This window comes from Glandiceps talaboti, chromosome 11, assembly GCF_964340395.1.
Source record: "Glandiceps talaboti chromosome 11, keGlaTala1.1, whole genome shotgun sequence".
NCBI lineage: Eukaryota > Metazoa > Hemichordata > Enteropneusta > Spengelidae > Glandiceps > Glandiceps talaboti.
Window position 1 is genome coordinate 3,313,081 of NC_135559.1, and position 14,652 is coordinate 3,327,732.

A 14,652-nucleotide genomic window follows, 5' to 3' on the forward strand; every position below is an offset into this window, starting at 1 on the left:
ATTGGTTGTGAGGGCGCACTTTTTTACACATCACAAGCCTTTTTTTTAGGTGTGAATTTTTACTGAAAACCATTCGACCCTTGCTGGGTTCCCTTCCCTTGAGATGTCATTTAGTAGTAAAGAAAACACAAACACACAGTCAAAATATATTGAAAGTGAAAGTAAGTGTACCATTGATAGGTTTTGTTCATAAATGTAAACTTACCTTGGAAAACTCCCTCTGTCCATCATACTTGAGGGCTAGTGGGTACACATACAGGTGGTTGACATAGCCTGTATGGGGGTAGGCAAATTTACCCTTCTCTGGAATAAACTCTTCAATTTCTAATGATGGTTTGGTTAGTGGTGGAACTGGATATGGTTTAATTGGTACCAGTGATGATGTCAGACAGTCTATGTGATAGAATAAAATAATCTTAGAATTTGCAGAAATGACATACATACATACCTACACACAGACGCATGCACACACATGCACACATACACACACACACACACACACACACACACACACACACACACACACACACACATACATACATACACACATACATACATGCACACACATACACATAGGCAAAGATAATGAGATGGACTGGTTTATAAACATAAGCAGACACAAAAAATGCAGATATTCTAACACACAGCCACAGACATACAAACAACAAACAACCACACAAACAAACAAACAAACAAACAAACAAACAAACACAAACAAACAAACAAAGAAACACAAGTAAACACTCACTCAATACACATAACTGACAAGTGCACACATGCATTTCCACCCCCCCCCCACCCCCCCCCTCTCTCTCTCTCTCTCTCTCTCTCTCTCTCTCTCTCTCTCTCTCTCTCTCTCTCTCTCTCTCTCTCTCTCTCTCTCTCCCTCTCTCTCCCTCTCTCTCTCTCTTGTCTCCCCACCCCACACACACACAACCACCCATCCTCACACACAGTCATTATAATGTGACACATAAGTTTCAAACTATAAGACTGACATAAATACAACTTTTGATAGATATACAATTCAAGTAGTGTAATATTACTTACTGGTCACATTGTTTTTCAGTGCTGCAATTGATAATTTAAAGTTACCAGGAATGGCCTGTAACCTATTCAATTTCTCCACATTACTTTTCATGTCTCTCAGATGTTTTATTAGATCTTCATCACATACTTTACCACTCTCTTGTTTGTAGAACGATGAAAACTGAGCCTTGTGATCTATCCTGACTGAATCTTGAAATAGAGGTCTGAGGGACAATAAGATGATATCATTGTTTAGACAAGATATTTTGAGTTCAGTGTTTGAACATTTCACATGATCATGGTGGTGTGCAAGAGTATGTGTGCATCCATGTCTGAGTATGTGTATGTTTCAGTATGTACTACATTTTTATGTATGTATGTATGTATGTATGTATGTATGTATGTATGTATGTATGTATGTATGTATGTATGTATGTATGTATGTATGTATGTATGTATGTATGTATGTATGTATGTATGTATGTATGTATGTATACTGTGTGTGCATTTGTCTATGTGTGTGTGTGTGCGCGTGTGTGTGTGTGTGTGTGTGTGTGTGCTCTGTGTGTCTAAGTGCAACCATAAGGCTGCTGCTCTTCCAAGGAGCCCTCTATTGACAACATGAAAGTGTCTGTTTAGTATTATCAAACTCACCTCGCTGCCCATGCAAACGGCATTCTGTACTGACCCATTCTACTACAGAATATCCTGGCTTGTCTAAACAGTTTGTGAGCAGTCTGAAAAAATGACAAAATAGACAACACATTACTGGAATGATTACTGGAACCCTTGACGAAGTGAATAAGCCTAATGTGGCTTGTTGTCCCCTCTAATAAAGTCAAATATTATAATATAAAAATTTCTAATTTGTCCAGGTATAATTACGATGCTTGGAAAAACCTCTTAATAGATGGTAAATCATATAATTTGAAATTTGATGCAGACTTCATTGGTATCGTAGAATAGAAATTGATTCATTGGTAATGTTTGTGTGTCCCATTGTATTAATTACTATCTATACCTAACACTTATTAATTATTACATCAATATCATCAGTCACGATTCTACTCTGAGATGTGAATTCTAAAAACATTAAAAATTCTGTTGAGGTGCACTACTCGATTAAAGTCATTCACTGCTAATTCTCAAAAACATGGCATTCTCACTTTCCAGATACCACACATTCACTGAAATGCTAGTTTATTTATAATGAAGTGAACAGTACATGTGAGATTTAATAACAGATCTGCTTCATGTATGTCTATCCTTTTTATGGTTCTATCCTCCATTTTTCAACCCTGCTCCTCTACCCATCAAAATTAAAAACACATAGTGCACCCCTCCAATGACATCAATACATGGCGAGTATATACATCTGTTGGTCAACTTGATGTCTGTATGTCATGACAAGGTATTCCTTTAATCAAATATCTCACAGTGACACTGTTTACTCAAATAACAGTTTATTTTTATCACTTAATTTATCATGCTCCAATTATGAGTTAGTTATTAGAAAACATAGACAGTGGTGTGACCTGCTAATAAGTTGTGTTGCCATGACCTACAAGTACAACTATATTGTACACAGCAGGTACAAATAGTTGACAGTTTTCAACAAATGCCTAGGATAGCATAGATGGGACAGATTCAAGGTCAGGCTCTATACATTCACATCTGTGTATCCATAGACATAGTGGAGGGTCTATGGTGTATCAGGCTCTATACATTCACATCTGTGTATCCATAGACATAGTGGAGGGTCTATGGTGTATCAGGCTCTATACATACACATCTGTGTATCCATAGACATAGTGGAGGGTCTATGGTGTATCAGGCTCTATACATACACATCTGTGTATCCATAGACATAGTGGAGGGTCTATGGTGTATCAGGCTCTATACATTCACATCTGTGTATCCACAGACTTTTTTGAATAAAATTTGCATATTTAGCATACGGGTAAAAATGCCCATACTTATATGTTTATGGAAATAACTGTCACCTACCTTGAGTGCATCACCATTCTTCAAGTATGGTTCTACACACGTACTAATGTTGCCCTGTAATACTTTCTCTATCCTGACTACCAGGTAGATTTCTGAATGAGGGTCAACCACTGAAAATACACCCTGTAAAATATACAATGATAATACATGTATGATGAGAACTATTCCAAATGTTGTATATCAGCTATTTCCACTACTCTATAAAATATCTTTATCAATCGGTAAATAAGTTTTCATACAAAAGTAAAAAATACAAAATTTACACATTTCACAAGATTTCACAATCCATGACGTCTGTTTTGTGACTTCAGTTGACAGCTGCTGTCTATTTCAACAGAACTTTTATAGGTTCCAAGATGCAACACTACGTATTCTATATGCGCAGGAGAAGGGGGGGGGGGGATGTGTTGTGCTACACAGGAGGATGATTGTCACCTGACCAATAACTTTGGTTTACTAGTAAAATCCATCTCTGTGGCATTTAGTCTTTGTTCTATAAAATCACTCACAATCAAAGAGGTTTGCATGTCTTCTGATCATTTCATGATGAAAATGTTATTCAAATGTAATAAACACAAAACAAGCTAAATCATAACCAACATTGTCTCAAGCAACACATCTTGGAACCAGAAAATTGGCTATAACTTATAAGCATATTATTTTTTTCAGTTGCAATTTTTTAATAGCTGACTCTTATTATGAATAATTTGTTTTTTCTTTCCTACCTGTTTAGGAAACTTCAACCAGTTTTCATCGACTTTCCCCAGATCTGGTTTCCCATATCCTGAAGTCTTTCCCGGTTGATCAGCATTGCCACCATTGGGAATATCTTTATTTTGTGAATGGGGTAATAAACTTCGGATAAAATCATGGTTCAAGTCTAAATTAAAATCCTCAGATATCTTTTTACCTTCTTTGGCATCATATAAAGCTAATGAAATGTAAAATGGTTCCAACTGAAAAAAAAGAAGAGTTAAACTTAGTACACCGGTAGGAACATTAGACTTCTGTTCTCTTCTGATCTGTCCTGGTCAACGATCCTCATCAAAATGACAAATTCCATAGTGTTCAGCTATAACTATAAGATATGTCATTCTGATGAGGCTTGTCAACCAGGAGGTATCTAAACCTCATGTTCTTTGTTTGTGTTTGCTTCTCAAGTTAGTAATTCATTTGATCTTAGTACCATTGTGATGAATGTTTCTGATCAGCAAGTTATGTGTTGTGTATTAAGGTACGCCGTAAGGGGGTGGGTGCCTTCACACAGCGGTCAACCCCTGCTGAAACTTGCATGTAATGCACGTTTACTTAGACTCAATATATCATTATTTTGTTTGTTGTTCAAGGTCATGTAACCATGACAACCCTGTGTATATTTCTCACAGTAACCATGACAACCCTGTGTATATTTCTCACAGTAACCATGACAAACTAGTGTACTCACATTGACTTGATCATCTTCTTTGTTATCTTCTATATCACCATTTTCTGTCAGGGAGGCAGCTACTCTAAATTTCAATTCTTCACAAGTCACTAAAAATTGGGTTCCAAAATGTTCTGTGTATGCTTTCACTTCTGGTCTGTCATCATCAGCTAGATTTCTGCTTGCAAACTAAAGGAGAATATAGTTTAGTATCATATACCAAGGTAACATTAATATTAGTCTTTATATAGTGCTTTCCAATACATTGCACTATACAATTATTACACTGATACCCCAGGCATGGACCTAGAGTAGCACAATTGCCCTTCAACTCCATGGACAGTCTACTGTAACCTCGGTAAGCAACCTTATCTCCCAATAATAATAATTAAATATGTCTTTATCAAAGAGTGGAAGAACTTATTTGACATATTTATTCATAAGTTTTAGAACTGTCCAATAATTTGTTACCTAAATTATATGCATTGCTAGGTATATTGTTGACAGACAGATTTTATATAAATATTCATACATTTGAATAAGTGACAACTACTACAAATTACCTGCATTGCTGGATAAATTCCAAACACTTTATGTCTTCCTTCTTTCCTTTTCAAAGCATTATATCTTTCAGTTTCCTTGGCATATCTCATCAACTCCGGATGTCTACTCTGTTCCAGACTTTCTCGGAATGTTTCTTGTCTAGATGGCGATAACAATGCATCATCATCTGTAAAATAATATACAATATGGTGAATATAAACTATAAATGTCACATAAATTTCTACATTGATGTCCAAACTCCCCTGTAAATGATAGTGAGACACGTTTTGTTCAACTTGTAGTTTTTTAGTCTACTAGAGAGAGGCGGTTGAGAGAGGGTATCTTGTAGTACAGTATGGTTCCAAGCTAATACAGTTATAATAGTGCTCCTTGTGTTTGATAAGTAGGTATATTTCTTTTTTTTTCACTATCATTTGACAAATACAAAACACTAGGTGATAATATCAAATAGTATATCTACCACAACATAAGTAATCTACTGTACAGTGAAACAAATGAAATCAGACATGCACATCATTACACCCACTGTACCTAGCCTAGAATCAGATCATGTGACAGTGATAGTGTAAATTCATTCAAGTCAAGATTGGATAAACTATGGTCACACTATCGATTGGACACATCTACCACATGATTTATTAGATGAACATTGACTCTGTTTGTTGTGGATACTTTGCCATGCTGGACATTAATTAGTAATTTTGTCTGTATAATATTTGACTTTATTGGTGGCACAACAAGCCATATTGGGCTTACTCATTTCCCTAAAGATTCCAGTAATCATGTGGTGATTTTAGCTAACACCTTTTCCCAAAATCCTCAAATGACTTGACTACTACATTAGACTGCCAAAATCACAAAACCCCAACAAGACTTGATTATATGCTCGACTGTATATGTTATGTCATTTCTGCCCTCATTGGCTATATCTTCTTCTCCAGCACCACATGTATTTTACAGACTAACACATTGTTACAGTTTATACTATCTTACTGTACATCTATTCTGTATAATAGACATTGGAATTCAAATCACACACAGACAGTAAAGTGGAATCACATATATGCTATAAACCTGGATAGTATCAAACTATCTATGGCAGTTAACAGACTAGGCAATAGTTAGGATTTTATGGGGTAATACTAATACTTGTATTATTATGCAAGAGTTTTTTATGAGATTTCTTTTCCAAGATGTTGTTTTTTATTTCTCTACAACAAATGTCATAGAAGCATTGAGAAAGTCATTAATCATTCAATTCAGAAATTAAAATGAAATATAAAATATAGTATTTTTAATATCATCCACTTCTGTAGAATCCAAGCCAAATAGTTTAAACATAGAAAGTATCACAAAGTTTATCATTCAAATCATAATAATTAAATAAAATAACTAGACATTAAAATACAAATATCATTGACTTCTATAAAAAAAACTGAAATCAAAACTCAATATTTACTGGTAGTATTACACTAAAATTGATTTTTTTTTTCTTTTCATTTCAACAGTTTTAGAGAGGAATTCAATATCATTTAATACAAGCATATGTTAGATTATAATCTGATTAAAATCTGATGTGGTGAATACAGCTCCATTTCTCTGTTTACCTCTATTACCTTCATTTATTGTTTTTTATTTTTTATTTTGTTGTTGTGGGAATGAGTACTTTCTTCAAAGGAGTTCACTCCATCTTCAAAGGCAATCACTTCCACAATAACAAAATTGAAAACAAATGACAAGAATCAAGGAAACAGAGCTAAATAAATAAACTGAGCCATATTCACTACATGTGATCTTAATAATCAGATTGGTTAGAGTGTAAACTAGTCTGTAAGATACTGTTGTGTCATTCTGCTCTCACCAGTCTCCTCTCTCCTGATTTGAGAGGGGTTGACCAATGTGTGACGACACCCCGTCACAGCATACCTTACAGACTAGAGTGTTACTTGTTATCCAGTTCTGAGTACAATATCTGAGACTACTAACAATTATTTGGTATATTACATAAAACAGAAAACCTATTTTCACTGAGTAGAGTTCATTTGATCAGACTACGATTACAGTGTCACATTACATAATAAATCTCTTTGAGGTGTCACTTTGTAATTAAATTAATTCAAACACAGGGCTAATTGAGAGAAATGTTATATGTCAGTTCTAGTTAATAAGATCTCTGTCTAATATATAGTTAACTGTACAACACATTAACCTCTTCTAAGTCAGTTCTACTAACTTCTAGATGTAAGATCTCTGTCTAACATATACAACACATTAACCTCTTCTAAGTCAGTTCTACTAACTTCTAAATGTAAGATCTTTGCCTATAAACACAGATAATGCATTCAACTTGTTCTTATAGTCATTTCAGTTTGTAAGAGATTTTCCTTACACACACTATTAAGCTCACGACCTGTCATAAAATCTATAACAGTTGATAGAGAAAAATCAACACATTGTACGCAACATAATTAAAGAATTTGAAATAGTTGTGCAAAGTCAAATGAGAGAATAATGATATAGTCTGTTTCTGTAGTCAACATTTTCTGACAAAATATTTTTTTCACGGCAATTATTGACAAAGTATTGATAATCAGTATGCGATCATCAATTGATGTATGTACTTATTTGGAAGAAGAAGAAGAATCGCATTGTATCAAAAGACCGACTCTTATTTATGTCATTTGCATTTTGCTTGACTAAATGGGGTAAAATACTGGGGATAATGATTTATAAATAAATAAATAAATAAATAAATAAATAAATAAATAAATAAATAAATAAATAAATAAATAAATAAATAAATAAATAAAATAAATAAATAAATAAATAACTGAATAACTACATAAATAAAGAGATTTATATAGCGCTTTGTATCCATCAATGATGCTCACTGGCATTTTACAATAGAAAATGTTACAGATAAGCTCTCTCAAAAAGGTATGTCTTTAGTCTTAATTTGAAAGTCACAATACTTGGTACATAGCAGACAGTGTTAGGTAGTTGGTTCCACAGAATTGCGGCAGCATAGCTGAAAGATCGATCTCCGTACGATTTGAGTCTTGTTCACTTTATCACTTCAACTTACCTTGTTCTAATATATCATCCTGTGATGAGATACTTTGTTTATCGTCGTTACTTTGTTGTATAATTTTATTGAATGTACTCATCCAATCTTCCATGTCACTTTCATTCTCAGCTGCCAACTGATAATTTGTTTTGTCCTGCATTCGTATCTCAATACCAAACTTTCGACTTTTTTGATTCTGAAAAAAAACCACACCAAATATTTTGTTTATGTTTACCGAATTCAAGTCAATGAAGTCAGAACCACGGAAGATTTTAAAGTATTGAGAAAGAGACAGGAAACTAAAAGTCATGACAATGTGTGTTTGTCATTTTACACGTCTATCTGATGATAAATCAGAGGTAGCTGTAATTTAGAAAAAAAAATTTGAGGCAGCTCAGAAAAGTCTGAGCGAAACGTCTTGAACAGAAACACTTTACTATTTATTGTGTATTATGATAAAATCCCATTAACATTGTGACATGCATGAGAAGAGTGAAAAACTCTTCTAATTCTGCCTTTCCCTTGGTTGTTATCTTCTCTCTTCTCACTTTATTAACACATAGCCTTACCTTGACTACTTCAACCATAGAGTCTAAATATACAACTCCCTTGGCTGTCATCTTCTCTCTACTCTCCTTATGATACTCTAACACATAGGATTTATCTGGTAGCTGTTTTAGATGGAAATATCTTCTTTTATAGGCCTGTAAATTATCAAGATGTGATACATATTAATCATAGTCAATGAAGACACACCTGATGCAGATACATGTACATTAAGAGAGAGAGAGAGAGAGAGAGAGAGAGAGAGAGAGAGAGAGAGAGAGAGAGAGAGAGAGAGAGAGAGAGAGAGAGAGAGACAGAGAGAGAGAGAGAGAGAGAGAGACAGAGACAGACAGACAGACAGACAGACAGAAAAACAGACAGACTGACAGACAGACAGACAGACAGACAGACAGACAGACAGACAGACAGAATAATGTGGATAGGCTGCTCTTTAGTCATAAAACATCCTTAAAGGAAAGAATAATTATGAATTCATGCTTTGTTGTCATGTTTCCAGTGTCATAATAAATCTTTTAATCCTAGTAATTTACCTAAAATTTCTAGACTTTATTGCAGAACAACTATAAGTGTCTATACAGACATTGAGAGAATTTCTCCATGATTTATGATGCATCATAAACACATTTCATTGAGAGCCAGCTTATTGGAGATCAGGATATTGGCTGTAAATGATATCAAACTTCAGTACAGTATATAGATTCAAAAAAGTATTTTATTTTTTGTGAGATCTACTAACAGTATACTTTACTCTGAATTTTGATGAATTCAAACTTTATACCTGTGAGGAATGATAAATTATGGAGTCTAGTGCAGCCAAAGTTGACAGAATGTTACAGCGTTATATTTTTAGTGTTCATAAATTGTATTGTTTAAAAAAAAAAATTGTTTCTGGTCAGCGCATGCATCACTTAAATACCCTCAAGTCAGTCTTTTTGTGTGTGTGTTTGTCCAGCTCATGCAGTCTGCAGATTCGAGGGAGAAAAACAAATACACTTCAGTGAAGACAACTGCAGAGTCAATCATGAACAAGCAAATAACATCTGCCCCACATACACACTTGCTCTAAAGTACTGAATAATGAATAAAAAGAACAGTAACTGCAATGATTGGTAGACTGAGTGACAGGTTTGTTGAGAATTAAAAAAAAAAAATTTGTGACATCGCACCACTTTAGACAAACTGTCCTGACCAGAAACAATTCTTCTTTCTTTTGGCCTAAATATACTTTTTAGCTTTGGAAACTTTTTTTTATTTGATTAAAAATGTACTTACTTCCATAAGTGGTATTTTACTTTTGCCACCAAAAGGTGCTTTATAAAGGAATCCAGTCTTCTCAATGCCACCTCTAGGTGATAGCAAGGCGTCTTCTTCCTCTGCTTTCTCATCTGACTGGTCAACTTCATACGTGTGTTCTGGTAATGTCTGAATCTTTTCAATACTGAAATAGTGAAATACAAGTTATCAGAGATATATATGCGAAATGAAATGAAACTTCAATTATCAACCTTATCAGATGAATGGGTGGATAATTATAGTTAAAGTATTTCTCAAGAAGACATTTTTTAGTTAAAGTGGCACAAGCTGAGTTTATGTACCTTTTATTCATCAAGTGAAACTATTTGCAAATTATCTCAATTAAACTATTCTAAAATAAAGTTAATGATTCTATGACATTGTAATTGTTTTCTGCCAAGTATGGATTCCCTCACATTGTTTGATGTGTATTTGTAAAATGACATCATTTACATCTTGATACCAGGTGTTTAGTGAATTGCAAGTGATAGTTAAGTATGCTTCGGTAAGAGTGTTTCTTTAAGCCAATTTGACGCTTCACTGATGCACATAATTTCTATTGACACACCCAAATTTGGTGTTCCCCTATGTGGTGACGAATACGAATACGAATATATCAACTTACTTTGGCAACTGTGTATAATTTCCACTGTAGGCATCATACTTTTTATTGACAACAAACCAATCTGATGTGTAGGCATTGATACACTGCAACAATAAAAAAAAATGGAGGAAAAGAAGATATTTAAAAAAAAAACTTCAGCCATTCTTTAGAAAAACAAAGTCAAATAATCTCTGACCTTGTCTGTAAGATACAATGTAAGCAAGTCCCTTGAGACTCAAACTCACACACACACACACAAACACACATACATACATGCACGCACGCATGCATGCACACACACACACGCATACGCACCGCACGCGCACACACACACACACACGCACGCACACACGCGTATGTGCACACACACACACACACACACACACGCGCGCGCACCTCGCAGAGTTTGATCCTTACCTCTCTCACAAACAATGTTGTTGCTTCTTTGTCTGCCTTTTCAGGTACTGTAGATTTAACTGTCCTCAATTCTCTAGGCACTGTTGCTACCTGAAATATGAAAACAGCAAATGTATATTACAAAGTGGAATGATACAAGAATGTTATGCTTACAGTTACGGTGGCCCTTTCTGTATTGTTTTTTTTTCACTGTAACATTTTTAAAATGATGGTCAGTGGTCGATAGAAAAAGGAAAAATATCAAAAGTAAGCTTGTATACAGTATGTTGGTGATGCTTTCAATTCGTGGTCATACTTTTAACATTCTTGATGCCTTCAAAATGACATTTAAATTCAGAATGAAAAGTACGAACCACTTGACATATTTCTTTTATGATAAATTTCACCCAAGATATACATTGGTGGTGTTACAATCAGTGAAGTGGGTTTTTTTCTGATCTTGACATAGAGGGTATTTAAAAATTTTTTTTCAGATTCAAGAAATTTTTGGGGTCGGGCAGTTTTTCCCTAATCTGGCCACAGAGGGCATTGTTTTAATTTGGTCAGAAGTAATATAAGGTCAGTAAGGTCATATCATAAGAAAGACAGAAATAAATAATGCCAGGGGTGACCAAATCATTTTGTGAACTGGTGGTCCCTGGACCAGTGCCTTAAAGAATCCAGTGGTCCTGCTGAAAGAATTAGTGGTCCCAGGTCCCGCGAATGTGAAACATTAAATCTTAATTATGAATCTGTATATTCAGACAACTTTTTAACATAGTTATTAACAGTAAGGTACTGGTCCGACGAACCAGACAAGGTAAAATTAGTGTGGTTCGCCAAAAAAATTTGTTATTCCCGGACCCAGGACCAGTGGATTTGTTCACCCCTGAATGCTGTCCTTAAACTTAAAGTTGCACTGTTTATACTGATGTCCAACAACCCAGCATTCCTACAACTTTGTACTATATATATAAACCCAAATATTTTTGCACTACTACAAAATTTTGCGATTTTACAGTCTTCAGCTAGTTCTCAAAGACTATTATTTACTAATTGCCAGACTGGTACATGGTGTTCATGTACAAGAAGGCAAGTTAGTCACTACTGCACTGGGTGCCTTCGTTTTCCAGCGAAATTACCGAACATAAGTCTTTAGCGAAAATTTCCAAGGTTTACAATATATAAATCAATGGAGTGTACATGATTCACTGGTATACACATATCAGTACAATTATATCATTTGATGGGTTGAGACAAGTTTTAGTATGACACAGGGACAGTCTACCATAAATAGCTATGATGACTATATACAGACATGTACATGATAAAGTAACTACTTATAATAGTTCTGATTCAGATTTATTGACATAATTTATACTCATAATCTAAAGACAATACAGCAACTCATTATACACTTATGAATAAGTCACACTATAAACTCATTAATATTGTCATAACTCTCAATATATTCTACGATTAAATATAAAAGGTATTAGAATGGCAGTATATATCTTTTATGATTAAAAATATCACAAGATTTATGGTGAAATGTACAAGTGTGTACATCTATTACGGTTCGAACTATTACAAGATTTATAATGAAAGGTGCAAGTGTGGCAATGCACGTTTAACATGGCTAAAAATACATAATTTATTGTGACAGTAGATTGTAAGATACACTGTGTTGTTTCGCCTTCCTCTCGGAGGTGGAGGGGTGGTTGACCGATGTGTGAGGGCGCCCTGTCATGCCGTACCTTACATACTATTGTTACAGGTACTGTATATGCATGTCTCTTGTTGCTCAAAATCACTAAGATTTGTAGCAAAACAAGGTATATGTATTATATCTGCAAGAGTTTAAAACTATTCTCAAATTTACTGGAACAAGTACACGTTTCCATTTTTGATATTAATATTTCAATTCTATCATAATTAAAGTACAAATACTACTCATCAATATTATGTAACTTTGTGGACTCTCTCACGGCCTCGAAAACGTCGCTAGCAGAAAGCAACTCTTCTGTATGTACCGATATCTACCACATACTTCTAATATATCCTTGTTCTGTGTGCCCTCACTGACTACATAGGACTAACCATTTGGTGACATGTTACTGCACCCCACCATGCTATTGCAACATTCCCGAGCAATAGATATCGTTACATACAAAACAGCTGCTTTCTGCTAACGATGTTCTCGAGACTGTGAGAGAGTCTAGTAAACTTGTAGTATGCTGTGGTGTTCTTATTGTTCATATAAAATAAATGAAATATATTGTTAGTTGAGTGCCAGGGTGTTGTTATCTACTTTACACTGTATAGAAATATATTGTACAAGAAAACTAGTCTTGACAATGACTTATAGACTTATAGAGAAATATGCCTAGTACTGAGGTGTTCAATTCTCATCTACTCTACACTGTATAGAAATATATTGTACAAGAAAACTAGTCTTGACAATGATATATATACTACATTGTACTTACAGACTTCAAAATTTGCCCAGTATTAAGGTGTTCAATTGTCAACTACTTTACACATTGCATAGAAATATATTGTACAAGAACATTAGTCTTGACAATGAGTTATAGACTTTGAAATATGCCTAGTACTGACAGAGGTGTTCAATTCTCATCTACTCTACACTGTATAGAAATATATTGTACAAGAAAACTAGTCTTGACAATGACTGATAGACTTTGAAATATGCCTAGTACTGAGGTGTTCTATTCTCAACTACTTTACACATTGCATAGAAATATATTGTACAAGAAAACAAGCCTTGACGATATATATATAGACTCTGAAATATGCCCAGTATTAAGGTGTTCAATTCTCAACTACTTTACACATTGCATAGAAATATATTGTTGTACAAGAAAACAAGCCTTGACAACGATATATATACTAGTTATAGACTCTGAAATATGCCCAGTACTGAGGTGTTCAATTGTCAACTACGTTACACATTGTATAGAAATATATTGTACAAGAAAACTAGTCTTGACAATTATATCTTGAAATATGTACATTCAGATTAAAATAGTAACATAGATACTTGTATGGTGTTGTCATTTGGTTATCATGGACAATTGAAATTTATTGTTAGTTGAGTGCCGAGGTGTTCAATTGTTGTCTATTTCACATACAGTATAGATATAACATGAGAAAACTAGGCCACAATATATGCATGGACCTAGAATGTGCATACTGTACATTTATGGTGTTGTTATCTGGTTATAACAGGGAATGGTAACTTATAGCTAGTTGAGTGTCGAGGCATTGTCATCCCTTATACCCAGTATGGAAATGTCATCTAGTCCTGACAAGTATATATGTATGGATCTAGAATATGCATATTGTACATAAACACATGTATGATGTCATTTGGTTATCACAGGGAGTGGTAACTCATAGTTAGTTAAATGCCCAGGTATTGTCATCTATTTTATACACAGTGCGATATAGAAATATAAACAAGTCCGGACAACTATATACATATATACATGTATGTATATATCTTGATATGCATTGTACATCTATAGCATATAGATATGTATGGTGTTGCCATCTGGTTATCACAAAGAATCGAAATTGATTGCGTGACTCCATTTACTCTAACAACGATAAGACATTTACAAAATCTAGTATTAATGATAAGAAATGAATCAATTATTTCACAGTAGCAGGTGCATTTTA

At 34.3% G+C, this 14,652-nt stretch overlaps 1 protein-coding gene across 1 annotated transcript in view; it reads right to left on the reverse strand.

Moving 5' to 3' along the window:
* Nucleotides 1-14,652, reverse strand: part of LOC144442178 (dedicator of cytokinesis protein 9-like) — a 121,462-nt gene that overhangs the window by 59,426 nt on the left and 47,384 nt on the right. Inside the window, exons 3-14 of the mRNA XM_078131450.1 lie at nt 10,972-11,061; nt 10,576-10,658; nt 9,930-10,095; nt 8,660-8,794; nt 8,109-8,286; nt 5,023-5,189; nt 4,481-4,648; nt 3,762-3,992; nt 3,037-3,159; nt 1,684-1,766; nt 1,051-1,253; nt 206-393 (exon numbers count right to left, since the gene is read on the reverse strand). Of these exons, the coding sequence (XP_077987576.1) occupies nt 206-393; nt 1,051-1,253; nt 1,684-1,766; nt 3,037-3,159; nt 3,762-3,992; nt 4,481-4,648; nt 5,023-5,189; nt 8,109-8,286; nt 8,660-8,794; nt 9,930-10,095; nt 10,576-10,658; nt 10,972-11,061 (1,815 nt within the window). The remainder of the gene's footprint in view (nt 1-205; nt 394-1,050; nt 1,254-1,683; nt 1,767-3,036; nt 3,160-3,761; nt 3,993-4,480; nt 4,649-5,022; nt 5,190-8,108; nt 8,287-8,659; nt 8,795-9,929; nt 10,096-10,575; nt 10,659-10,971; nt 11,062-14,652) is intronic.